General features: G+C 39.7%; 2 protein-coding genes across 2 annotated transcripts in view; one reads left to right on the top strand and one right to left on the bottom strand.

Moving 5' to 3' along the window:
* The window catches only part of LOC108240659 (endothelin-converting enzyme-like 1), a 60,562-nt gene that overhangs the window by 3,012 nt on the left and 31,596 nt on the right, over positions 1 to 25,954 (top strand). The window lies entirely within an intron of this gene.
* Positions 10,014 to 24,703, bottom strand: LOC108240640 (eukaryotic translation initiation factor 2-alpha kinase 3-like). The gene is made up of 9 exons (XM_017424242.3): positions 24,539 to 24,703; positions 12,889 to 12,923; positions 12,673 to 12,792; positions 12,453 to 12,581; positions 12,165 to 12,369; positions 11,930 to 12,073; positions 11,735 to 11,839; positions 10,919 to 10,981; positions 10,014 to 10,793 (listed from the first exon to the last, which is right to left on the bottom strand). The coding sequence occupies exons 1-9, from the start codon at positions 24,701 to 24,703 to the stop codon at positions 10,668 to 10,670; spliced, it is 1,092 nt and encodes a 363-aa protein (XP_017279731.1). The 3' UTR covers positions 10,014 to 10,667.

Raw genomic sequence — 25,954 nt, 5'->3', positions numbered from 1 at the left:
GTGTACTCCCTGCTGTAATCTGAGTCCCTGTTTTTGTATCTCCAAATCTGTGTTCAGGATTACCTGCCCATCTGGAACCAGTCTGGTCTGCCTTCAACTGCCTGTCGCCTAATTAAGTACTCACCTGCTCAATTGAACCTGCCTGTCCCTGTCACTACTGCCTCCTGGATTCCAAGACTGGTCAGTCGCTTTCAGAATCGTCACCTTACCTGCACTCGGGAAATACTCACCCCACCTGGACCCCGCTCTCTGGAACCTACACCGGACCACCACTGGACAAGGGTCGATCTCGTCATCTCTTCTGTGTTCTGGACTCATACCTGTTCAGTAAGAACTACCACACGGAACATTACCTGTGCCATACCTGCTGTTCCTCTCCTCACCGATCCCATACTCATCTCATTCTCTGCTCCTCAGGTCCTGGCTCCGGTTCCCCTCTGTAAATGTCCCATTGCACTGTAAATAAATTCACTTCCCGTTACCTGCTGGTTTCTACGTCTGTCTGTTGCCGAACTGCTCGCTTGGGTATAATCTGAAAACCTGACAAGGTAGCTGTAGCACTTCCAGCAGGACTATCCCTACAAAATGGCGGAGCTTTCTATTAAGTGAATCAAAGATAAACTAGTGTCCAAAAAGCATAAATGGGCAATCTTTGGAGAATGGAGCGTTTTGTTGTTTTGGAAACCTTTACACTGCAGTCAGTTTCATATATCACAGCTTTTCTACAGAAATGGGAATAAAAACACCTGCCAAAAGTGTTGGCTAATGTACTACAGCTAGCTATAAGGCTACAGCTATTTATAGTGCTACAGCTAGCGAAATGTATTACAGTTAGCTATAGTGCTACAATGCTACAGCTAGCTAAATGTCCTACAGCTAGTGCAATGTGCTACAGATAGCCAGATATCCTACAGCTAATTATACTGCTACAGCTAGCTAAATGTGCTACAGTAGTACAGATAACAAATTTAACCAGTGTTATCTTTTCAAATAAATTAAAAAAAAAAAACCACCAGAGTCTTTAGCTTATTAAAGCAGCTGCTAACATTCCAATATCAAACATACTTTTACACCAATAATTACCTTTAACAGAACATCTGTGGATTTGAGTTGAGCAGAAAAACCTAAAAACATCCTGGCGAGAACTGCAGCTCAGAAAGCAGTGGCGGGCGATACATTTCACACTTAGGCCTTCAGTGATGTCCAACTTAGTCAATAAATACCTCTCATTATGCCAGCATTTATAACACCAGGACTAGAGAGTAGTTAGAAACACACTTAAGCACTACTTGGCATTGCATCACCTCAGTTGTGTACAAAATGGGCTATTATCAGGCACATTTTAAAAATCAGCAATTAAAACATATCTGGTATGCTATTGTCAAAACTAAATAAAATACAATAAAATAATTAAAATATTTGCACTCACCAAAACGGCTGTGTCCCTCAAAACACCTTTTTCAACACAAAATCCATTCTGTAGCAGGTTAGCTAGCTAGCTAGCTCGGGGGTCGGCCGTCCTCCTCTAACGAGATCTAGCTTCTCTTGAAAAGTTCGTCTTGAAAACAGTCTTGCCAGTATATCAGCAACCAAATCAACATGTTGCTCTCCTTCGGCCATTGTGGGTTAAAAAAGTTTTCAACCCTTAACAGTCCCGGGTGTGACTCTGTGGATCTGCATAGCACTGCAGCGGCTCNGTATGAGTGTGTGTGTGTTTGCAGATAAGTCCATGAATCACGTCACAGAGCCCATTGTCTTTGATAATGTGATGGAATGTTTATCAGCCAGCCCAGAGCAGATCCACAGATGTCCTTAGGCAAGGGAGGGGGCAGAGCATCTTGTTTACATAAAATCCAGGGAGAAATTGAAGATAGCTAGCCAAGGCCAGTAAAGGAAGCCAGAATTCACATAACAATAATTGTTTTGGGTCAGGCAGACATTGTGTTTTCCGTCTGCCTTAAAAAGTCTTGCTGATACTTCTCAATGGTGAATCCAAACAGCCAAATTCCAGGTCCATTCCGCCTGATTGGAGCGAGCAACTTTCTCCAAGATGTAACCCATCTTGGGGTTCAGGAGACAGAGAGACAGAGAGAAAAGAAACACGTCCGCCTTCCACCAGGAGCAGAGAGAGAAAAAAGATGAATCTCATCTACATTTACACCAAGTTTTAGCTCAATATCTATAGAATTGGCTTAGTTATAACTATTTTTGAGTGTTCTAATGTTGCTTAGCTGTAGGAACCATGTTAAATAGCGCTGACTTCAAACATGAATTATCTGTAGAAATACACCCACTGATTATTTCCTAAAGATCTAACTAAAATCTGGACAGTGATTCATGAGATCTCTTAAAATTAGATCTCACACAATTTGTTTGCACTGTAAGTATGTATGTGTTGTGGTTGACTCTTAGCTATTACCACACCAAATTGTAGCTCAGTATCTATAAAACTGGCTGACTTTGTCAGAAGGCGGGGAGACGGAGGCGAACCCAGAACTTAGACTCATCTTGTAAAGTGAAACTCATTTATTAAAGTAAAATACTAACGAAACAAAAGGCTGGCGTGGCAGCAAAACTAACAAAACCAAAACTCAAAAGACATGAGACAGGGCATGGCATGATACAAAATGTGACAAACGGAATGATCCAGTGAAGAATGATGAACAGTGACCGGTTTTTAAAGACTGAAGGTGATGAGGTAAATGGGCACAGGTGAGTGATAATGATTATTGACAGGTGGAGATGGGCGGGGCAGACGTGACTGGAAAAGTACTGGGAAGGTGGATAGTGACCAGGGAACAGGAAACCAAAAGACAAAACTAAAGCAAAAAACCAAAACACAGAAAATCGTGACAGATTTATAGCCATTTTAGTGTTTACTGAGGTTGCTTAGCTGTGGTGGTTGCCTTCAATTGAACTGAATCAATGGTTAATGAGTTTGAATTACTATCTGAGAGTTTTGTTAAATTTTGCCCAATGATTCATGACATATTTTGCTAACAGACAGACAAACAAATACATATGCAGTCTTTATTGCCTTCAACGGCAGCCAATAATGAGATCATTGTACCTACAGTTTATCATGACAAAAACCTTTCTTTAAGCTTTTTGTCTTCAGAGTCCTGTCCACCACTGACACACCCCTCCACTTCAGTTTCATCTGAGAACTTAAACAGAAGACAGGACTATTTTGTACTGAAAGTGTGAGGTGTGCAATGTGAAGAGAAATAGTGAGATTGTAATTCTCAATAGTGTTTCTGTGCTGCTAATCACCCACACAAATACGCAACATGTCAGCCACAAGTGGGTGTGTCTGACAGGAAGTCAATAATCCAGATTGTTGTACAGTCATCTACTTGAGTTTTCTGTAGCTGTTCTCATAGCAGTTGAGAGTAAATTTTGTTACAGGCACTGGAGAAACACATGAACATTATTCCTATAGTGCTTGCTGAAGAAGGTTGAAGATGACATCTTTACACACAGCCCCCGGGTGAAGAGCGAACTGCACCGGGATCTGAAAGGTGCTTAGCTACTTACTTAGATGTGAGGTTAAACTGAGCCAAGGTTCCACTAAAGCACTTACTGTGTTTTGTTGTCATGGTATGCTTGACATCCCATATTTATAACAAAATATATTTTAACAATTTTCTCAGGCTTAAAAGCAAGAAAAGTCACAGTTCTGTGACTGCTTCTGAACACAACCCTGAAATTTGACTTGGCCCTTTGGACTCTGCCTGTGTGTTCTGGAGTTAGTGTGAACTGTGCTGTTAGCTGCATTCACCTGAATGCAAGAGATGGGAGGGCAGAGACAGGCAGTGGCAGTGTTTAGTTTTAGAAACACATGATAATTTAATAAATGAATCATTCATCACACTACTGTGAGTTTTCTTTGTTTTGATTTTTTTTCCTTCCTAATTTCTTCCATATCTTTTGCTCATTCTTATTATTTTTATATTTCATTTGCCTTTTCTTCAGTGGTTTTTATCTTATCATTGTGACAACTTGTAGTGGAGGCTGTAATCCACATTTAAAATTAAAGACCTACCATTCTTTCAAGGAATGCAGAGTTTTGAACTAAAGTCATCTGATGTTGAGAAGGGATGGAGTTATAGCTGTTTTGGTCAAACCTTGTGGATGACATTATGTGCAATCGCATATAATTTTGTGAGATCCTGCAAGGATAAGTCTAAACTACTATCACATCAAAATTAGCATAATATCAATAAAGATGACCAAGTAATAGCCATATTTGTGCTGACTATGGCTAATTTAACTGTGTTAGTCATCCTGAATTGAGTTGACCCCAAATGTTAATGAGTTGTAGATGTGCATCAAACCATGCATGGCAAGATATTGTACAATGTGTAGAGTTCAGAGTATGTGTTGGGGAGGATTTTTTTATTATCTACTATACTACTACTACTAACATACAAAATTATCTCAATATCTGTAAAATTGACTGAATTATAGTTATTTACTAAGCTTGCTCAGCTGCAGCAGCCATCTAGATTGGGGTTGACTAAAAGTAGATGAGTTGTAGATCCAGTGTCCTACTTTCTGTGAATTTCAATAAAATACATCCAGTGATTCAGAAGATATTTTGCTAACACTACATATGAACTATCACACACAGACCTGCTCTAAAACTTTATCACTGCTTTGCCTTTAGGGGCTAGTGTTAAAGCACAATCAGATAAGAAAATAAGTATATGTTTTTACTGACATATACTTATGTATATGTTTATACTAAAAAAGGAATGCTGCAAACAGATAGCCCTAAAACAGAAAATACGGTTCAGAACATTTTTTAAAAAACAAGTAAAGCCCAACACCCTCCTGCAGATTTGTTTTGTTTTTGCTTCTTTTCTCCTTCATTAATAAACGGCCTGCCTTTCTGACATTATCTTATTCAAAATTTCTTCTTTTTACCTTCCTTCCCCTACATTTTAATCCATTCATCCATCACTGCTTCCCCTGTCCATTTTTTACATTTTCTTCAACACCAGGAATGTGGGGCTTTGAGTCTGGTCTACTCCTTGCACATGGTTGTGGCATTACATGATCTTTTTTTAAGCATGAAATAACTAATTAAGGCTGAAAGTGTTTGAAAAATGACTACTTGAACATTAGTGGGGTGGGCTACAATCTATTTTTTGATGCATTGAAATGCATGAACGATTCTGGATCAATGTCAAAAATTACTTCATGTTATTAACTTCATATTGAGGAATGCAAAAGACAGAACTCTCAAGTGTGGAAATGCAGCACCTGAACAGTTTATTGTGTTCACATGACATAGGGAAAACAAGATGGCCAACCAAGACATATAAGCATCTCTTTATGCATTGAAAACCAGTGTTGAAAGTACTTTGGCTTCTATGAAGGTAAAGGGAAAATTGATGCTGACAAGAGCCACACCAAATGCAAGTAGTGTATACACTTCTACCTAGAGGAGGAAGACGAAAAAACAGCCAGTTTCACTGTCGCCGCTTACACAGAAGTATTGACAAAAGCAATGTCAAAGTCTCCACCTAACTCAGAGAACGTAAAATGAACTACAAAGTCCACTGCAACTGTTATTACAAGCCACTCTAAAATACCCACCTGAAAATCAATGTTACATTTGTTTATGTGATAGGATGTGGCACTTAAAATTGTACTGAAACCCATTTACAGGGAAGCTGGTCCTGTTCTGGATTTAACTTCCAGGTTTCGGTCAAAGGTCTAGATATATGCATCTATGGGCAAAACACTGAACCTCCTACTGTTTCTCATATGCTTCTTGGTTTATGAGATTAAAATGGGACTGTCTATAGAGTGTAAAATGTATAACAGAAGAGCACTGTATCATTGTGTGTGAATGAGAAAGTTTGTAAAGTGCTTACCAGAACCTTGGTGAGGATAGGAGAGCACTATGTAAGTGTGGCCCATTTACCGTCTTCAGGCACATAGAGACCAAATCTTTGTCTTCATTTTGTCTCCATCATCCCCATGTTTTCACATTGAGGAAGTTCCTATCATACAAGTCAGTTGACAATAGCCATCACACCTCTGTCTCTTCATCATTTTTACATCTATTCATCATTCCCTTTTCTCCTTTTTCTCCCTTGTGCATGTGTGTTTCTTGTGTGTGGTCTACTCACGCTGTGGTGACTGCAGTCCCATTAGTCAGATGAGCAGGCCTCCAATGAAGGGGAAAGCATAATGACAACACAAGTGTCTCTCCCACACATCCCTCCCTCATCACCATCGTCTGCTCTCCTCGTCACTCATGAGGGGGTGTGCAGGCGACTGTGAGAATCTGGCGGATTTCTGGGCCGTACAGTCTGAAGGCTAGCAGGGGAGTCTGTCAGATGTGTATTTACTTAGTAAAGTTTCAGTACTCTAGAAGAATATTCATGACTAATCCAGAGATATAAAACAGCAGTGGGTTCACTTTCCTGCTAAGTCCATCAACAATTTTCTGAGAAGTCTGTTCCCCAAACAATGGATTTTATGAAGCTGTGGTTTTCAGATGTCAAAGTGTGATTCCTGACAGAGATTCCTGAGCTAAAAAGGCTCTAAAGCTACTGTAAGATGGTATGTATGAAAACCATTGTAAAAAAATATATATATATATATATATATATATATATATATATATATATATATATATATATATATATAGTCGCGTTTTGGCTTCCGGTGTGGTGGAGGCGTGTCGGTAAGTGAAGATACACGACAAGAAAAAAGCGGGTCTCTTGCATTAAACTTTACTCTTCCAGTAACAGATGAGTTACAATGGCAACTAAGTTGTTCAAACTTACAACGNCACTGGAAGGAGCATAATATGACACGAAGAGAATATGAATACTTTTAGATATCTGGGAAAGTAAATTAAAAATTAAATTAACCTTTATCATAATTATGATGATTCTTGGTTACGTTAGGCCAGCAGAGAAGGCCTTGCTGGCCCTGACGGCCCACCACTGTCAGAAAGTAGAGTGAGCTTTCAGTTTCTGGTTCAATTTCAAACTTTTCCAGTTTACACATCAAAGTTTTCCTGCGCTGCATTAATCCTACATTTCCTCTAAATGTGTTCGAAACCAGAAGCTTGGATGAAAGTGTCCGCTGACTGAGTAGATGTAATGTAAATGTAAAGCAGGACTGCAAAAACTAGATCAGAACCACAGTTTGACTGCAAAAAAATAAATAAAAATAAAAGACGATTTAGCAGACTGGTAAGCTGTACTGAAACACACATATGTCTGTCTTACGTGGCAACATGTTTGATGCCTTTTGGATCCTGATCTGGTTACCATCGAGCTTTTTGGACCAAATGAGCCACTATAGCGCCATTAATCAGGGGGTGAATTGATCATGATTTGGCCCTGTGTTATAGCATATGTCAGAAAAATCGTTTTATCAATAAAAGGAGAATTCAATTAAATATCCGCAAATTTCCGAAGCACACGCCACAAAATCACTGGAAACCTATTATAGATAAGGAAGCATGAGCTGTTTTACGCTGACCTTCCTCCTCTGACCTAAAATCTGAATATTTCTCCAACATAAACTGCTTCTTAGAAGAACCTGAAAGAACTTTAAAGCATTTGCAGAAGAGAGAGAGCGGAATATCTTGCACAGAAGAACTGAAAAGGCTTTGTTGGTCAAAAGAAAAAAAGGTTTTTTATTCCGCCTTTGAAGGTTTTTCTACAAACCATTTTTCAAATATTACAAAAATAACTTCATGGCGTTTGGAAATCAGGTCATGTGTTATCCCTGTGTGTTGAAAATCACATGCAGAACACGTTTTTTTTTTACACATGACAAAGGATGGGGAGTAAATCTGCATAAAAACGTCAATAAAACCTTTGAAGTGGGATTCTGTAGACAGGTTACCAACAATAAATATCTTACCTGCTGAAGATAGCGAGTTTATTTCTGACAGAACCGACGAGCTAACAGCTAGCCCGCTATAGCTAACAACTACAATCTAAAAATAATTCATAACGGTTTAAGCAAATGCAATTTAATAACTGTTTAAACCAACGGCTTCCCATTACACAACTAATCTGGTAGAAATACTTTAGTACTACTGCTCCCTTAAGTACTACAGCTAGCTGCTGCCGCTACTTACACACACAAAATTCAATGTAAATAACTAGCAGTGCAAATGTGACAGAGATATTATAGTTTATAAAAAAGTAAATAACCTTAAAATCCACTTTGGTCTTGGCTGCTCTCAGACTAGCCGTTAGCTCGTCAATCTAAGCCAGAATAAACTCCAAATTAAATTTCTCTTTAAAGCACTGTCTAGTCCATTCAAGTCGTTTTTTATAAAGTGTCAAGTCACAACAAGTCGTCTCACGTTTCTGTATAGAAACATTCACATACATTATAAATCCAGTTAGTAAAAGTTATCTAAAGAAGCCAGCAGATTGTGTCAAATCTTCATCTTGTTGTAATCCATGATGGCGACAGTGGAAAGAAATGACTCCCTTTTAACAGGAAGAAACCTCCAGGAGAACCAGAACCAGAACCAGGCTCAGGACCAGCTGGGGTTTGAGAGGACAGGAAAGAGACAAGGACAAACAGAATGACTCGTCCAGGTGGCGTTTCTATAGGAATAAAGACGAATAAAAACACATTTTAATTAAATAAATAATTACAAATACAAACATGGAGTTTAGAGAGAGTAAAAGGCAGCAGCAGAGTGAGGAAATGTGGACAGTTTGTCCTCTAGCAGTCTAAGCCCATAGCAGCATAGCTAAGGGAGAGCTCAGGAAACCCAAGACAACCCTAACTATAGGATTTACCAAAAAGGAAAGACTTAATCCTTGTTTTAAAAGTAGACAGGGTGTCAGCCTCACTGACAGAAACTAAAGAGAGGAGCCTGAGAACTAAACACTCTGCCACCCATTTTAGAAACTCCAGGAACCAAAAGTAAACCTGCAGTCTGAGGGCAAAGTGCTGTGTTAGGAAAATAGGGCAAAGTGCTGTGTTAGGAAAATATTGAACAATAAGACCTTTAATTTAAAATGGAGCTTTGGATGCTAGATTTTAAATTTTGTTACCTCCACCAAGGTGTTTACAGTAGCATCTGTCTGTGTCCAAGATGAATTAAATCTCAATAATTAAAATTAATGCCATCCAGAGGAAATGAAAGGCTTCAAAATTCATTTCTGAGACGCTCAGGTCCAAAAACCACGACCTCTGTCTCGTCCAAAAATGAAGTCATCCCGGTTTTCATCTTTAAAACCTGCTTGTAATCTAAATAACAGGTAAGATATTAACTGTTCATAACCTTTCCACTTGGTTCAGTGCCACGTAATACTCAGTACTCTAACAATATTTGGAGGGAAAATATACTATAATTAAACAAAAAATACCTTTAATTTATGCGTGTTCCAGCATTCACTCATTTACAATCAGCTGTAAGGAATAAATAAAGACATAATGGTTATTTTTCTTGATAGTTTTTCATTATGGAACGACTTGTTGCGACTCTGATAAAGAACAGGTCTAATTTCCTGCCCGTTCAGGAGGCGACGAGCCGAATTCAGCCTCAGAAACGACTCATCAGCTTTGACTGGAATTGATTTTTGTTTGTCTGGAGCCTCGTTTCAATAAAGATCAATACGAGCGTCTCGGACAGCGCTGTCAGATCTCCTGACCCCGTAATGAATCGATTTCTGTATATTTAGTAACGCTGGGTGAGTTCGCCTCTTTCCCTCAGACTGAAATATGGCTCCATCTGCCAGGATTCTGTTTTTTTGCTATTCTGTTTCTCTAAAGGATGAAACGAGGACCTTATGATCTTCATCACCTGCAGCAGATTTATTAGACCTAAACATGATGATACTCACCGGGTACTATCTGCTACTTACCTTGTACCTTACTTACCTCCCCATGGTAAACCAACCAGCCTCAGGAGCCATGAGGAGCCATGAGGAGCCATGAGGAGCGGAGCAACAGCTCCCCCCACTGGTTAAACCATGAAACACAGCCTGGGTAACCAAAACTCAACTCCATTCACCTTTATAAACTTTTTTATTTTTATAAGAAGGCACTTTCCCACTCAGTGTTACATGATATTTCAGCAACATTAACAAAACTCATCGATCTCAATCATTTTTTTATGGTTACATGATGATTTTCAGACAAGTAAAGATGAAAAATTAACAGTTATAAAAGTGCTTTATGGTTGGTTGTGTCATAATAAAAGGTGGAAGTCATATTTTAACATCACAACCGGTTGTGTACATTTAGATCAACATTAAAGCAAAAATTAAAAAGCCCTGGTTGGACTTTTTTATCATTTTCCAGCTAAGTTTGTAACATAAAACCAAAAAAGTACATTTGTAGACACTCCCATTAAGGTGTTGCATTGAGATATTAAAAAACAAACAAACAATCATTTCATTTTGTTATTAAACAGTCCCATTAAAACTAAATGAAAAACAGTAAAAAACATTCATCAATAAACCACCAGAGCCACAGAGGAATAAAACAGCAGCTGTTAAAATGACTCAAATCATGATAATTCAGAACAAAAAGCTAAAGTAGTTTTAAAATCTTAAAATTTTAAAATCGTATTTAAACTCTTCCAAAGTGCTTTGTGTTGACCATTTCCCCCACAAATGATTTAAAAACCTGTAAATAAACGACGGGAAGACCTCCGTCTCTCAGACGGTGCGGTTCTCCTGATCCTCAGAGTCTCGACTGATTAACCCTTTCAGCTCAGCCTGAAGGACAGCCGCTTCCTGTCGATCTTCTGGGTTCTCACTCAGCAAAGATTTAATTATTTTGTACTGAAAAGTAAAAAAATAAATAAAAGGATGAGGTTTGTATGGAGCAAAGTAAACCTAAGACTTCAGGGAGACTCCTGGATTGTGTTTTAGACACCAGCAGGTTTGGTAAGAATACAGTAATTTACCTCTTGGTAAAAAGTTCCTACAAACTCTTCGGGAAACTTCCTGCTTCTTAAATCGGTCCAGATCTAGCAGTCGTAATGAAAAGTAAAAGAGCGCGTTAGTTTAGTAAATCAGACATTTGTTCAAATCAAACTCCATCTGGCAAAGAAACAGGATTACAAACACTGAGATACAAGACAAACACGAGTTCCACCAATGTAGGGAACAAAGGGTACTCGGATGTGAAGCTAAGGCACAGACAAGGTTTTCACAATGGGGTCACCTATGACCTTGACCTTTGACCCTGTGACCTTAAAATCAATAGGGATCACCCCCGACCCATGAGGTGACCAGCTGTTTAGATTGACATTCCTAGGTGACACGGTTGCAGAGTCAGAGCACGGACAAGGTTTTGACAATAGGGGTCATTTGTGATCATGACCTTCGACCCTGTGACCTTGACCTTCGACCCCATGACATTGAAATCAATAGGGATCATGGGATCCATGATTTGTCCAGCCATTCAGTTTGAAATTTATTTATTACACGGTTGCAGAGTTGGAGCATAGACAAGATTTTCACTAAGCGGTCACCTGTGACCTTGACCTTTGACCACGTGGCCTTGAAATCAGTAGGGATCATACCCGAACTATGAGGTGTCCAGCTGTGCAGTTTGACATTATTGTGTTAAATCGTTTTTTACTCAGAGCTCATTAAGACCCTGTCCATGGAAAGAAAGTTGGACAGACAGCGTATGAAAATGGATAAACAGGTCTGATAACAAACGGGGTCCGATGTAGAACGGTACCATAGTTGCTTATTGTCAAATAAAGACTCACCTTTGATTTTTCGGTGACAGTCACGGTGGAGATTTTCCACAGGAGCTCAAAGAAGATCAAACCCAAAGCAAACATGTCCACCTTCCGGTCATATTTCCTGCTTTTCTGTTTGGTAAAAAACAACAGAGACATCATCCTCCGCCTTTTTATGGCGTAGGGCGATGGTTAATCTTTAAAAACAATAATAAGTTTTACCTGCTCCGGAGCCATGTAAGGTTTGGTTCCTGCCCCTTCGGTTCTGTCCATTTGGTTCTCATCGTCGTCGCTGGTGTCGGTGGTGACCAATCCAAAGTCTCCAATCTTCACTTTCCCGTCCTTTCCGAACATTATGTTGGAAGGCTGATGAGCGAAAAGCAGAGGCAGCAATTAAACCTGAACCTAACTGAAGTGAAGCAAACACATTTCAGAATAAAAGCCCAGCACCGCTCACCTTAAGGTCTCTGTGGATGAGTTTCTTAAAGTGAAAGTATTCGACTCCGCTGACTATCTCCTGAGCGATGGGAAGAATTTGTCTTCTCCTCCCGAAGCCTTCCAGACCCTCCTTGTTCATGTCCTTTATCCGGCCTCCCAGGTTTACAGGTTCACATAATTCCAACATAATGTAGAGATACTGCTTAGACGCGCCGCTTTTAGACCTACAGACGAGGAGAAAACGGCGACACAGCTGTCAGTTTGAAAGCAGATTGGAGCAACGATTTAAGAAGTGGGTGAAACTCACTCAGAAGAGCTGGAGCTGACTCGGTATTCATCTTGGTATTCTGAATCCACCCAACATTCGAAGTATCTAACAATGTTGGGGTGATGGAGGTCTGATAACACCTCCACCTCTTTTCTAGCCTCCCTAAAACTGACAATGAACTCTGTTATTTTATAATTATTCAAACAGATTTTCTTGTAGTGTATTTATCAAACAAAGGTTTTCCACAAACTTAACTCACTCTCTAAAACGGACAATCTTTACGGCAAAATGCTTGTCCAGCAGTTTTTGCTTTACTTCGTAAACGGAACCGAAGCCTCCTTTGCCCAGACGTGCAATGACCTCGAAGTCTGATATGAATCTGCAAACAACAGAAGGTTGTTTAAACGAGACTTTATTCACTGCACATCATTACATAAATCATAGGTTTGCTGTTGAATAAAGTATATTTTCATACCTTGATTTGGTGGCTACATTGCTTGCATTTTCAGCCTAAAAGAATATAAAAATAATTTAGTTAATTAGATGAAAATAGCATCAGTATTTGAAAGCAACAGAGATGGCCGACATGAAAAAAAACAAAACAAATACTGCCAACGGTACAAAATACACCCATCGGTTCGGTAGGCAAATGGTAAATGGTAAATGGCTTGCACTTATATAGCGCTTTATCTAGTCCAAGGACCCCAAAGCGCTTTACACTACAATCATTCACCCATTCACACNCACAGACAGGATTTAGCAATGTCCAGGCAGTGAGCAGCGAGAGCCGTAACTAACAACAACAGAACACCTCTTTTTTTCTCGCGATACTAGCCTCGTCTCCAGAGCTGTGTTGCATTTACTAACCTAACTTAGGCTCGGAAAACTGAAATAAAAGATACAAAACCAACTTATAATCTAATAAAGTTTAACCTTCTTTACACTATATATAATTTTTTGTCTTGTTGTTAAGTATGAGAGCTTGAATGTACGTTCCATTTCTCTGAGTTATTGTTACTATACAGTACATCTCACAAAATGATCAAACTCTCAATGTTTCTAATTGTCAGTTTGAAAAGAAAGCATAACTTGAGCGAAGTTTGGAAAAGAAGTGGCTCTCGCAGGGTCATTACCTGCAGTTATTTGTTAATGTAGTGCAAGGGGACAGTGTCTTTTCATCTCCCTAACTAGCCCCATTAAAATCCATTCAGCTAATGAGCCGTCACTCAGTCCTGCGGTGATTAAGACCTACTGCTCGATCAGAGTTCTCACAGACAACCTTTCATTTACCTCAACTTTACTGCAGTCTCCACTGACAAACTAGCTGATCTGGTGCTCCATTTAAGATGCTTGAAACAGTACATTTTGTACATTATGTTACCATAAAGAACAAAAGTTTTTAGTTAGATGAAAACTTGATAAAAGGTCGTGCAAAACTGTGAGATGGCATGCTCAGAGTATGTGTTCTAAATGACTCTCAGCTACTACTACATCAAATTTTAGAAAAAACTTTTGATGTCAAAGTGTAATCAAATTTATATAGAATAGAACCAATTAAATAAAAATAAATCATGTAAAATAAGTGACTGCATAAATATTCACTCTCGTTAAATTCCTAATTCAACTTTGTGAGGATGGCCTGCTCTTGGTATAATAATACATGCCCCATATTCCTTCCATTTCTTAATGATAGATTTAAAAGAACACCTGGGGATGTTTAGGACCTTGTAAATCCTTTTGAATTTGTCCCCTGATTTGTACTTCAAGAAATTTCAAGTCACTCACTTCAAGTCACTTTAAAGGGAGTGAATATTTATGTAATCACTTCTATGACAGTACATATTTTATTTAATTGGTATTACTTTGTAGAAATTTGATGTTGCTTTGACATTGACGTTCTTTTTTGTTTTGTTTTGTTTTTTAAAAAAGGCCAATTTATGTTAACCATTTATAACAGTAATGAAAACATGAAACATCCAGGGTGTGAATACTTTTTGTAGGCACTGTAGATGTACATCCAATGATTACTTGCAGGTCTCACTAAAATTTGCCCAGTGGTTCATGGGATGTTTTGGTAACAGACACACAAACACAAACAGATAGGGCCAAAAACATAATCTCTTGCCTTTTGTTTTTTTAGTGGCGGGTGAAAATCAATGCTCAAATACAGTTTTAGGAACTTGTATGGTCCTTAGCACTTACTTTTTGTTGCTAATAATTTGAATCCATCCAATATCAAATGATGCTGTTGTTATTGCTACTTTTCTAATTAAGAATTAGCAAAACAAACACACATAAAAGGATTCTTAACTGCAGCACAAAGCCCATTACAATATGGTATAACCTTTGGGCTTCCTTTCACTGGTTTCAATTAACTACAGGTATTATCCAGCTCCAACAGATTATAAATCATGTGACCCAGCAATTCTGAAATTAACGAAAAATGTTCAATAAAAAGCAAAAGAAAAAAAAATACTACCAGTTCCTAGCAGTGTTAATTTCGTTGACTAATATATTTCGTCTTAGTTTTCGTCAACGAACCTTTTTTTCAAGACGAAAACGAGACGATAACTGAAAAAATAAATAGTAAAAGGATTAAAAACGATGACGAAATTAACTGACATTTTCGTCAACGAATAAAAACGAGACGAAAATGTTTAGCAAGGACGACATCCAATCAGAACTGATTTCGTCTTGTGAGAGGTAGGGACATGTTGGGAAGAGATCCAATCATAACTGCTTTAGCGTAGGTGGAGAGGCGGGACAAGCGGGGTGGCCATCCAATCAGTACCAATGTCTTTAGCAGCAGCGCGGTAGGTTGCATATTTGTACAAAACCCGGGAAGACCGTCCTGTGAACTGCGTTACTCATGGAGCTCGACTCAAAGTTAAATCCACAATGTCCGCGGGGAGAAAGAGGACGACATATGGGCACATTTCTCCTTTGATGTCGCGCAAAACAAGACTGTGTGCAAACCATGTGGGGCGACCATCTCCGGCAAAAACACTACAAATCTCAAACGACATCTGCAGTCCAGCCACACAGAACTCCATGCAAAGGTAAGCATTGTAATGTTAATGGTTATTTAATGAGCGAAATGTGTGTTTAACTCTACTGTGTACTAAAGACACCACTGCTATTCTCTAAAGTTAATGTTATTGTTAGTTAGTTAGTGTTGACGACAGGAACAAGACATAAATTTACTCAGTAGTAAAGAAATGCTTTAGATAGCTAGCAAAAATATAATAAAATAAGTTCATCTGTTAACCCAAAAGTTGGTGTAAAGTTCCTTACAGCCCTTTTTCAGTCATTTAATTACATCCTGAGAGGATCACTATAGGACGGTGTGTGGTTTTGACCTCATTTATAGAATGAAGCTAGGTTAGGTTTACTGAGTTAGTGCTGGAGATAAAACAAGCTCCTTTTAAAACTGTATTTTTGTGTCTACAGTCTGTTTAACCATTCAAATGCTTTAATTAAGGGTCTTACATTCTATACATTTAGTTGTGACTTGATTTCTAGAACATTTTTTAAAAATACAGATTATGAAATTGTGGTGTTATTTGTGTCAGGTCAGGATTTTAACCATAAAATATTTAGTCATGTACCCACAATAAAAAATAAAAAAAAACATTAATGAGCTGCTCAATTTATTTATCTGATTCAATTTTGAACTTGGTATCATTATTCAGAAATGAGTCTGAGCTCTTATGGGTTAAATAAATAGAAGACAATAAATAAAAAGGTAAAACAAGGATTCAATTTTTTTTCTCTTATTCACTTTGCAGTTACGGAAGACCTCAGATGAAAACAGTGGGCCACAGACTGCAAAGAAAGTGACAGCATCCCAGCAGAATATTTCAGCAGCTCTTCTATGTGCTTCAAAGTACAAAAGTGACTCTAAAGAACAACAGACGAAAGAGGAAGCTATAGCTAAATGGATCGGGTGTACTGGATTACCAGTAACTACAGTTGAAGATGAGGACTTTGTTCTTATGATGGATGCAGTAGATAGGAAGCTGACTGTTCCAAAAAAAACAAAAATAAGCAATCTGATAGACAAATATTATGAAAGTGAAGTACAAAAATTTAGAAACAGATTGGCTGCTGCACGGAGAGTCTCTATTGGAATTGACCTGTGGACAAAAACAGGGCTCACTGCATCATTCCTGGCTATAAGCTCCTGCTACTTTTGTGTTGAACAAAGTAAACCAGAACACATATTGTTGGCCCTTGAACAAGTAGTCCACCCACACACTGCACAGTCAATCAAAGCATGTGTGGATAAATGTATGCAAGAATGGGGCATACCAAATCAGAAAATCATCACAGTAATAACAGACAATGGAAGTAACATGGTGGCAGCATTTAAACAAACCACACCAGAGGGAGAAGAAACAACCTCTGAGGATTCAGAAGACTCTCCAATGATGGACCCTTCAAAGTGACACCATGTCCATGTCCCTGGTGGTCCCTGCACTCTTTGATCTGCTCAGCCACCTTTCTGACTTCGAAGAGAACACTACCCATCGAGACCTAGTTGCTCTTGCAAGGAAAATGAAAGGAAGCATTAACCAGCGTTTTGCGTGGATATTGGATCCGACCGATGAAAAGTTCTCACCACTTGTAGCAGCTGCCTGCTTTGTCAACCCTAGAGTGTGTGAAACCCTTGTTGATGTGGCTGATGAAAATATACAGGAACTACTGAAACAGGCAGAGGAGTATGTGATCCAGGTCACACACCCACATTCACAACATGAGGATCAGCCCAAAGATGATGGAGAGGAGAACAGGAGGTTACCAGAGGAACCAGAAGCAGCACCATCCACATCAAAGCAGCCAGTCTTCAGGTTTCTTTCAAAATGGCACACAAAGTCTGTAAAGAGGATCTCCACAAGCAGCATGAGGCAGCAGATCAGAAAGTACAAGGAAGAACTTTCACAACCCATCACACGTGACTGTGACACAGGAATAGACTTTTGGCTAGAAAAAAGTGACACTTTTTATCAGTCTAAAACCTTTTGCATTAGATTTACTGGCTATACCAGCTTCTCAGGCCTTTGCAGAGAGGGTATTTAGTGTTACAGGTGACCTCACCAGAGGCAGGCGCAATAGAGCAAGGGTAACATTAGCATGAAGTGCTTTCCTTAAAATGAATAGAAACAAATAAATCTATGTGGTCACATTGATGGCTCTTGGATAGAAAAAATTGCAACTATTTGTAAGATACAATGTGATGTACAAAAGTGGTATTTTCTTGTCATTGCTGAGAGAGCAGATTTTGGATCCATGTACTAATGGAGCTGTAGGTTAGGTCAGCTGTTACTGTTTTGAAGTTGCTGAAATACAGTGTTTGCACTATTTGTTACTGGCAGCCTTTGAGACTTTTTTTTTGAGAATTTGTTTCCTAATATGTTGTTTAAATGATTGCGTTATAGGGATTATCTATTTTTCTTTGTACATGTTTAATGTCAGCTGAAATATTTAAGAGTAAACACTGAATTACAGCTTTTTTTTTTACACTGAATTCAGGGAGAGCAGGCATTATAGCTTATGCACTTTCTTTTTGACTGTTTTTTGAAATTTCTTCTGTTCAATTAATAACCTGTGAATACTAAATTATTAATAGTTAGCTGTTTTGTTACGTTTGGTGTTTGTTTGCACTAATGGCACTGCTGTTTTTATGGTACCCAGTTTTAGAAAGAATGTAAAATGCATTTTGTTGTAATCAATATTTTTTTATTTGTTTTTTCCCCAGGTAGAGCAGGGCTACAGGTCATCTATATTTTGTTATTGTTTTGCTTAATAAGCAAGGTCTGAGCAGATAAATAAGTTAAATCTGTTTTTGTGTACATTTCACATTCAAACATTAATAATATTACATAACAGATAAATTAATGTTTAATTTTGTATAAGTGTATAGTTAATAATTCAAGGGAACTGATGGAAAAAGTATTTACAATTACACCCTTTACATTTTAGTCGACTAAATTGACTGTAGATTTAGTCGACTATATTCTTATGATAATTAGTCGACTAAAACTAGACTAAAACTAAAAACATTTCAGATGACTAAATTATGACTAAAACTAAATTACATTTTAGTCAAAAGACTATGACTAAAACTAAATCAAAATTTGTCGTCAAAATTAACACTGGTTCCTAGTATAACTCAGACTTCTGTTTTACTGCTGTCCAATGGATCAGTTGACAACTTAAAGAAATTTTTGTGATCCATTTGATTTGGTCGGAGATTTTAGGACTGAGCTACCAAACACTATTACTATGGTACTGCTTATAACAACAGATTGCACTTAAACAAGTCAATATATACTATATTTGTCACAGTCTGCTCTGCCCCTCTCCTGTTCTGCTGCTCAGCCACACCTCTTATCAGTTTAACTGCTTCCACCTGCTCATCATCTCCAATCAAGCCAGTATATCTACAGCAGCGGTGTCCAATTCTGGTCCTCGAGGGCCACTATCCTGCATGTTTTACTTGTTTCTCTGCTCCAACACACCTGATCTGAATTAAAGGGTGATTAACAGGCTTCTGTAGAACATGAAAAGGTAATTTAACCACTGAATCAGGTGTGTTGGAGCAGGGAAACAAGGAAAACATGCAGGATAGTGGCCCTTGAGGACCAAGATTGGACACCCCTGATCTACAGCTTCATTCCACTCACTCCTTGCCAGATTGTCTTAGCTCTCATGCCTGACTCTCCAGCACTTGTTTTTGGACTGCTCTCTTGGTATCGATTGACCTGCCTCTGACCTTTGCTTCACGTCTCAGCCCCAGTAAACCCACCAGCCTTCTCTCCCCGACTATAAGTTGGGTTTCCAGATTTTCATCTGACCTCACCGGGGTGCCATCTGAGTACCATGATTTCCGCCAGGTCTTCAGTAAAGTCAGAGCCATGTCTTTGCCCCCACACTGCCACTATGATTGTGCCATAGATCTCCTGCCTGGTACATCACCTCCCAAAGGGTGCCTGCACTCCTTGTCTGAATCCGAGAGGAAAGTCATGGAGACAACAACTCCTTGGCCACTAGACTCATTCGTCCTTCTTCATCTCCTGCTGGAGCAGGGTTTTTCTTTGTTAAGAAGAAGGACAAGCCATTGACACCCTGCACAGACTACTGAGAAATGAATAACATTACTATAAAGAACCATTACCCACTGTCACCCATCTTCAATGCCTTTGAACTGCTTCAGGGAGCCACCGTTTTCGCCCAACTAGGCCGTATGCAACGCCTGCCACCTCATTCACATCAGAGAAGGAGATGAGTGGAAGACGGCATTTAACACCCCAACTAGACACTATGAATACCTCGCAATGCCGTTCGGCCTCACTAATGCCCATGCCATTTTTAGGGCACTGATAAATGATGTGCTCCAAGACATGATCAACAGATATGTCTTTGTTTGTCTGGATGATATGCTCATCTTCTCCCTGTCCAAAGAGCAACGCACTCATCATGTTCAGTCTGTCCTCCAGTGTATCCTCCATGTATCTTCAGTGTCTTCTCTGGGGAATTTTATGGCACAAGGCAACATCCAGATGGACCCAGCTAAGGTCTCAGCTGTCGCTCTGCCCCTCTCCTGCTCTGCTGCTCAGCCACACCTCTTATCAGTTTAACTGCTTGCACCTGCTCACCATCTCCAATCAAGCAAATGTATCTGCAGCTTCATTCCACTCACTCCTTGCCAGATTGTCTTAGCTCTCATGCCTGACTCTCCAGCACTTGTTTCCAGACTGCTCTCTTGATATCGATTGACCTGCCTCTGACCTTTGCTTCACGTCTCAGCCCCGGTAAACCCCCAGCCTTCTGTCCCCGACTACAAGTCGTGCCTGCCTGTTTTCTGTTCCTTGTGTGCCTGTGGCTGTTTGGCACTCAGCATGTTCCTGCTGGAGGGCTGTTTCCACACCCAGTGTGCATCTGAACCACTTTCCAAGAGAACTTCCATCAGCAGTGACTAGTGCTATTCTTCCCTCCACCACACTCATTGAGCTTGTAGAGAGCTTCTGGTCAATTACCTGCTAACGAGTCTGTGGATACTTGCTTGGCATACGGGAGACCCAGATTCAAATCCTGCTGTTCTCACTCGCCCTACTCAGCTGAATTATCTGGTAGCTGAGTGTTTGCGGAATAAGGACTGTTTCTACAAGTTACCCAGTTCATTTGTGCTGCTATTGGGTTCACTCCATATTTGTTACAATATTTGTATACTTTTTTGTCTATAAAAACAAAATCATTGCACCAAATCTTTTGTTTGATTCAATAACATTTCAGAAAATGCACAAGGCAATGAACAATATCTTACAGCCCAGGTTGACAGTATATGATTAACAATTGTCCAATTATCCTCCTCCATTAGTGTTATTTATCATAGAATTGTGATGTGAGGTAACTCCAGTTCCTAGTAGGGAAACAGGGTTGAGTTGTTGACTTGCTTTTACTGTTTGGACAAACTGAAATGTGGGGAAATTGTAATTTTGCATTAAGAAAATGTATATTTCTTCTTCTGAGGCAGTTAATATAGTGAACAACAGTAATAATTATTCTGAAACTTGTTTGCAACTAAACACGTTATGATTAAATATAAGGTCTTGTCCACATAGGAACGCTGTCTTCCAAAACTTTCCTGTAAACACAACTTATTCTAGAAATGTTTGCATCCACACAGAAACAGTAAATGACCCAAACTCTGTAGTACCTATGGTTATATGTGGCACTGTAACGCAGATACACCAGAAAGAGTAAAGAAGACGTGGAGCAGATGCTTCAAACTGTAAACACAAGAAAAAGATGAGACTGGCAAATACAAGAGGAAAAAACAAATTGCTTTTTGAACTGACGATTAAGTGGAACTTCTCCTTTGTGTCGCATTATAAGTATTTGGGCTGGGAGTCATGTCAGTCCAAATATGCTAACATAATTGCCAAATTTCAGGCAGAGTGTTGTTGAAAGGGATAAAAACTTTTTTGGTCTTAGCTTATTTGGTGTAATATTAAGGGGGATTGCTCTGCTTTGTTTAATGTAACATTATTGTTCAGCAGCCTCATCTGTTCATTGCAGTAATACAGTATATAATAGTTATGTAGTAGTGGAGCAACTGGCATCAGCAGCACAAACACAAGCAATTTAACTATCCCTCTACAGCAACTACACACATTCAGCAAAAAAAATACTGTAATTTTACCATTAACTTATAGATAATTTACACACGTTCTGTAGGTTTAGTTCCACACATTCCGAGAAACACAAAGAGTCACACTGGGCAAACTTGAGTTCAAATATGAACTCCAAACTTTGTGACTATGCTAAAAAATAGAAAGCATCCAACAAATTCTGATTACAATCTTAGTTTATTCCTGTTTTCCCCCACCTATTTTAAACATCCCCCCCCCTTTTTTGACCTGTTAATTAAATTTGATCCTCAAGTATATTATTCTTGAGACCTCAGGGTGCTGTTACCAAGGCGCTCATGATTTAATATTTGTCATGCATAGGAAAAATTATTTTGAAAAATCATGGAACAACAAAAACATGCCTTGAGGTTAGCATGGAGCTTGCACAGTAGGAGCGGGTGGAGAAATTTGTCCCTGCAAGGTAGATTAGATATGGAAGCCCAGTGGGAGTATGAGGACACACCAGCACTCCATCGTCTGGGGGGAGAAGACACAGCTTGAATACATACATGACTGATCCATTCCCCCCCTGACACTTTCCTCAACCCTCTGCTGCCTCGCCTCTATGAGTGTGTGTGGACTGAATGGAATTGCTCTTTAACAGCTGGGCCCTGTTGCTTTTTTCAGTAGTTTCTGTTTGACTGTTCTGGCTTACAGGAGTGTTATACCACCTGAGTGCATGTGATATCAAGAGCATTCAAAGCTGTGCACAAGGCTCTCCTCAAATGTCTTTTGATTGAAGTTTTAAATAATTTGTTTGTTCACATGCTGTCATGTTACTAACATAAAAATGTATTCTGATCCTAATGCTTTAACACAAACACAACTATTAGATTACTTTGATATTATAGGAAACCTAAATATGCATTCTCAGGCAAAGCTTTGAAGGATCTGTTTTCTAATTTCTAAGAAGATTTATCAAGTTTATTTGCATTTAATCTCCCTTCAAGATAAACTGATGTGGAAAAACAAATTCATTCGTCTACCTGTAGGTTCATCAATCTGTCAAACACCAACTTAATGCAAAAAGTACTGAGCTGAATCGCAAAACTCATGCTAAAGAAGAAGGGCAGAAGAACAATGAAAGAGAAAAATATTAAAGATTCTGTGGATCAGATCACTTTTGTGGACCAGATGTATACTGAATAGACCCAGATCTAAAGACAGAAAAAATACAAAAATACCATTCTGTTGAAATAAGGCAATAAGCCTCTACAATTATATGACAGTTTGATATGTTTGCCTAAAGACACAAGCAGGTTAGGTTGTTCTTTTTTTTTTTTTTTTCATATGTCATGCACTAAGTTATTATGCATGCCCAATGTAGTTGACATAATGTATTAGAAGTGAAAATGTCTGGCGTGTCTTGATTTAGTGCTTATAATAATACATGCATATGGAAAGTGCATGAGCAAGCAACAATAATTAGTTGCAGCCATTTAGTATAAAACAGCAACCACTGTGAACACAATGGCAACTATTAAGCACAAGGTAGGGTGCCAAACTTACTAAAATTTTATGAAAAAAAAAAACACAAAAGGCTGAGAAAAAAAATTCCCCCATCAATTATCTTTCACTTAACCAGTGTCGGATCGTGGGGGCAGCAGCCTAAGCAGGAAGGCCTGCCAAGAAACATAGTCCCTTCATCGTGTCCTGGGTCTTTCTCTGGGTCTCCTCCCAGTGGGACGTGCCCGGAACACCTCACAAAGCAGGCATCCTCGCCAGATGCCCAAGCCACCTCAACTGGCTCCTCTCGATGTGGAGAAGCAGCGGCTCTACCCTGAGCCCCTCTTGGATGACCGAGCTTCTCACCCTATCTCAAAGGGAGAAAACCCATTTCGGCCATTTGCATTCACAGTCTTGTTTTTCGGTCACTACCCTAAGCTCATGACCATAGATGAGGGTAGGAACATATCTCAATTGTTAAATTGAAAACTTTGCCTTTTGACTCAGCTCTCTCTTCACCACGACAGACCGGTACAGCGCCCGCTTCACTGCAGACGCTGCACCAATCTGCCTGTCGATCTCTCGCTCCATTTTTCCCTCATTCGTGAACAAGACCCAGAGATACTTAAACTCCTTCACTTGGGGCAGGAAGCCTTCCCTGAACCCGAGAGGACACTCTACCCTTTTCCGGCTCAAGGCCATGGTCTTGGATTTGGAGGCACTGATCCTCATCCTGGCCGTTTCACACTCTGCTGCGAACTGCTCCAACAAAAGGTGGAGATCATGACCTGATGAAGCCAATAGGACCACATCATCTGCAAAAAGCAGAGACGTAATCCTAAGGTGACCAAAAAGGATCTCCTCAACATCTTGGCTGTGCCGAGAAATTCTGTCCATAAAAGTTATGAATAGAATTGGTGACAAAGGTCAACCTTGGTGGAGTCCAACTCTCACCGGAAACAAGCCCAACTTACAGTTGGCATTGCAAACCAAGTTCAAACCAACCCCATACTCCCTGAGTACCCACCACAGGATTCCTCGAGGGACACGGTCAAACGCCTTCTCCAAGTCCACAAAACACATGTAGACTGGTTGGGCAAACTCCCCTGCGCTCTCCAGGACCCTGCTGAGGATATAGAGTCGGTCCAGTGTTCCAGGACCAGAACAAAAACCACACTGCTCTTCCTGAATCCGAGATTCAACCATCTGATGGACGCTACTCTCCAGAACCCCTGAACAGACCTTGCCAGGGAGGCTTAGTGTGATTTCTCTGTAGCTACAACACACTCTACAGTCCCCCTATTTAAATAAGGAGACCACCACCCTGTTCTGCCAATCCAGAGGACCTGCCCTTGATGTCCACGCAATATTTCAGAGTCATGTCAACTAACACAGCCCCATAACATCCAGAGCCCTAAGGAACTCCAGGTGAATCTCATCCACCCCGGGGGCCTTGCCACTGGAAAGCTTTTTAACCTTGGTTACCTCAGCACCAGAGATTGGAGAGCCGGGCCCAAGGTCCCCAAGCTCTGCTTTCTCACTGGAAGACATGCTGGTGGGATTGAAGAAGTCTTCAAAGTATTCTGCCCACTGACCCATAATGCCCTGAGTCGAGGTCAGCAGCACACCATCATGATGGACCAGAGTCATCTTGAAGCTATAAGGAAGTTGTTGCCCATGGCCACTCTGAACTCCTCCCACACCCAGGTTTTTGCTTCAGCAACCACCCAAGCTGCTTCCAGGTTCTACAGGCCAAAAAGACCTGATAAGACTCATAATCATAATTATAAACTCATAATCATGACAGCAACCCTCTATTTAGGGCAGTGGTTCCCAAAGTGTGGGCCCCCTAGCGGGAGCACAGTGCCATTGCGGGGGGGCACGGGAAGCGGCATGGATGAATAAAAAAAAACAACCAAAAAAAAAAAAAACACTGTAAAGATAGTTTGTAGTTTGTTTTGTTGCAACCTGAAGTGTGAAATAAATGTCAGTGGAGTTTAAAAAAAAATGTGTATAGGTTTATGTCTGGTTGATCAATGTGTGCTAAGTTGATTTTTCCTCTCTTTTGGGGGGGGGGTGGAAGAAGGGACCAGACAAACAGTATGGAAAAATAAATAAGTTCAGGCATGACGGCCTGGGGCCATATGGGCAGTTCTTAGAACATACACACCCACACACACACAAAAAAAAACTGTGGAGTATTTTTGATAACTCAGTTGCTGGGGTAAAGCTGTTGGGTTGTTTGGTTGGTTTGACCAAATATTGTGTCAAAAGGTTTCAGCCAGTGGCTGGGTCCAAGATGAGCCTGTGGTGATGTGGTATGTAATTGAAACCAAAATGCAAGCTAAAAACAATGGAACTGAGTGGCAAACCATAAGATTTTACTAACAAAACTAAAGGCTACAGCAAAACTACAACAAGGAGCAACACAAGGAACAAGGATCATGAGAAACAGTAGGACAGAACAATGAGAAATGAAAACAGAGAAGGCTGAATACACTGGGAGAGGTGATTACTATTTAGAGACAGGTAAGCTGATTAACAGATGAGGGGCATCTGTGAGAGGGTAGCCAAAAAGAAGAATGACAGAGGGAAAACCATTGTAAATGACACAGGAAGGAAGCTAACGGAAAACATACTGAACACAAGAAATCTATAAATAAAACCAGGACAAATCATGCCTCAATTACAAATAACTCCAAGCAACACAAAGACTCCACAATAATGACAGTCATGTCATTCTTTACAAACTGCCATTGTAAGCCAAAAGTTTACTAAATTGAACCTGACTGAACCTCTGCTTTAGGAATGTAATAAGTAAAGGTAAGATTGGTAAAAACAATTTGTAAGAAGATCTTTATTCTGTTTGGCTTTGCTAATAACTTTAGTTTACACAGTAGA

Source organism: Kryptolebias marmoratus, linkage group LG22 (assembly GCF_001649575.2).
Source record: "Kryptolebias marmoratus isolate JLee-2015 linkage group LG22, ASM164957v2, whole genome shotgun sequence".
NCBI classification, from domain to species: Eukaryota; Metazoa; Chordata; class Actinopteri; order Cyprinodontiformes; family Rivulidae; genus Kryptolebias; species Kryptolebias marmoratus.
This window is presented reverse-complemented; position numbering and strand designations above follow the sequence as displayed.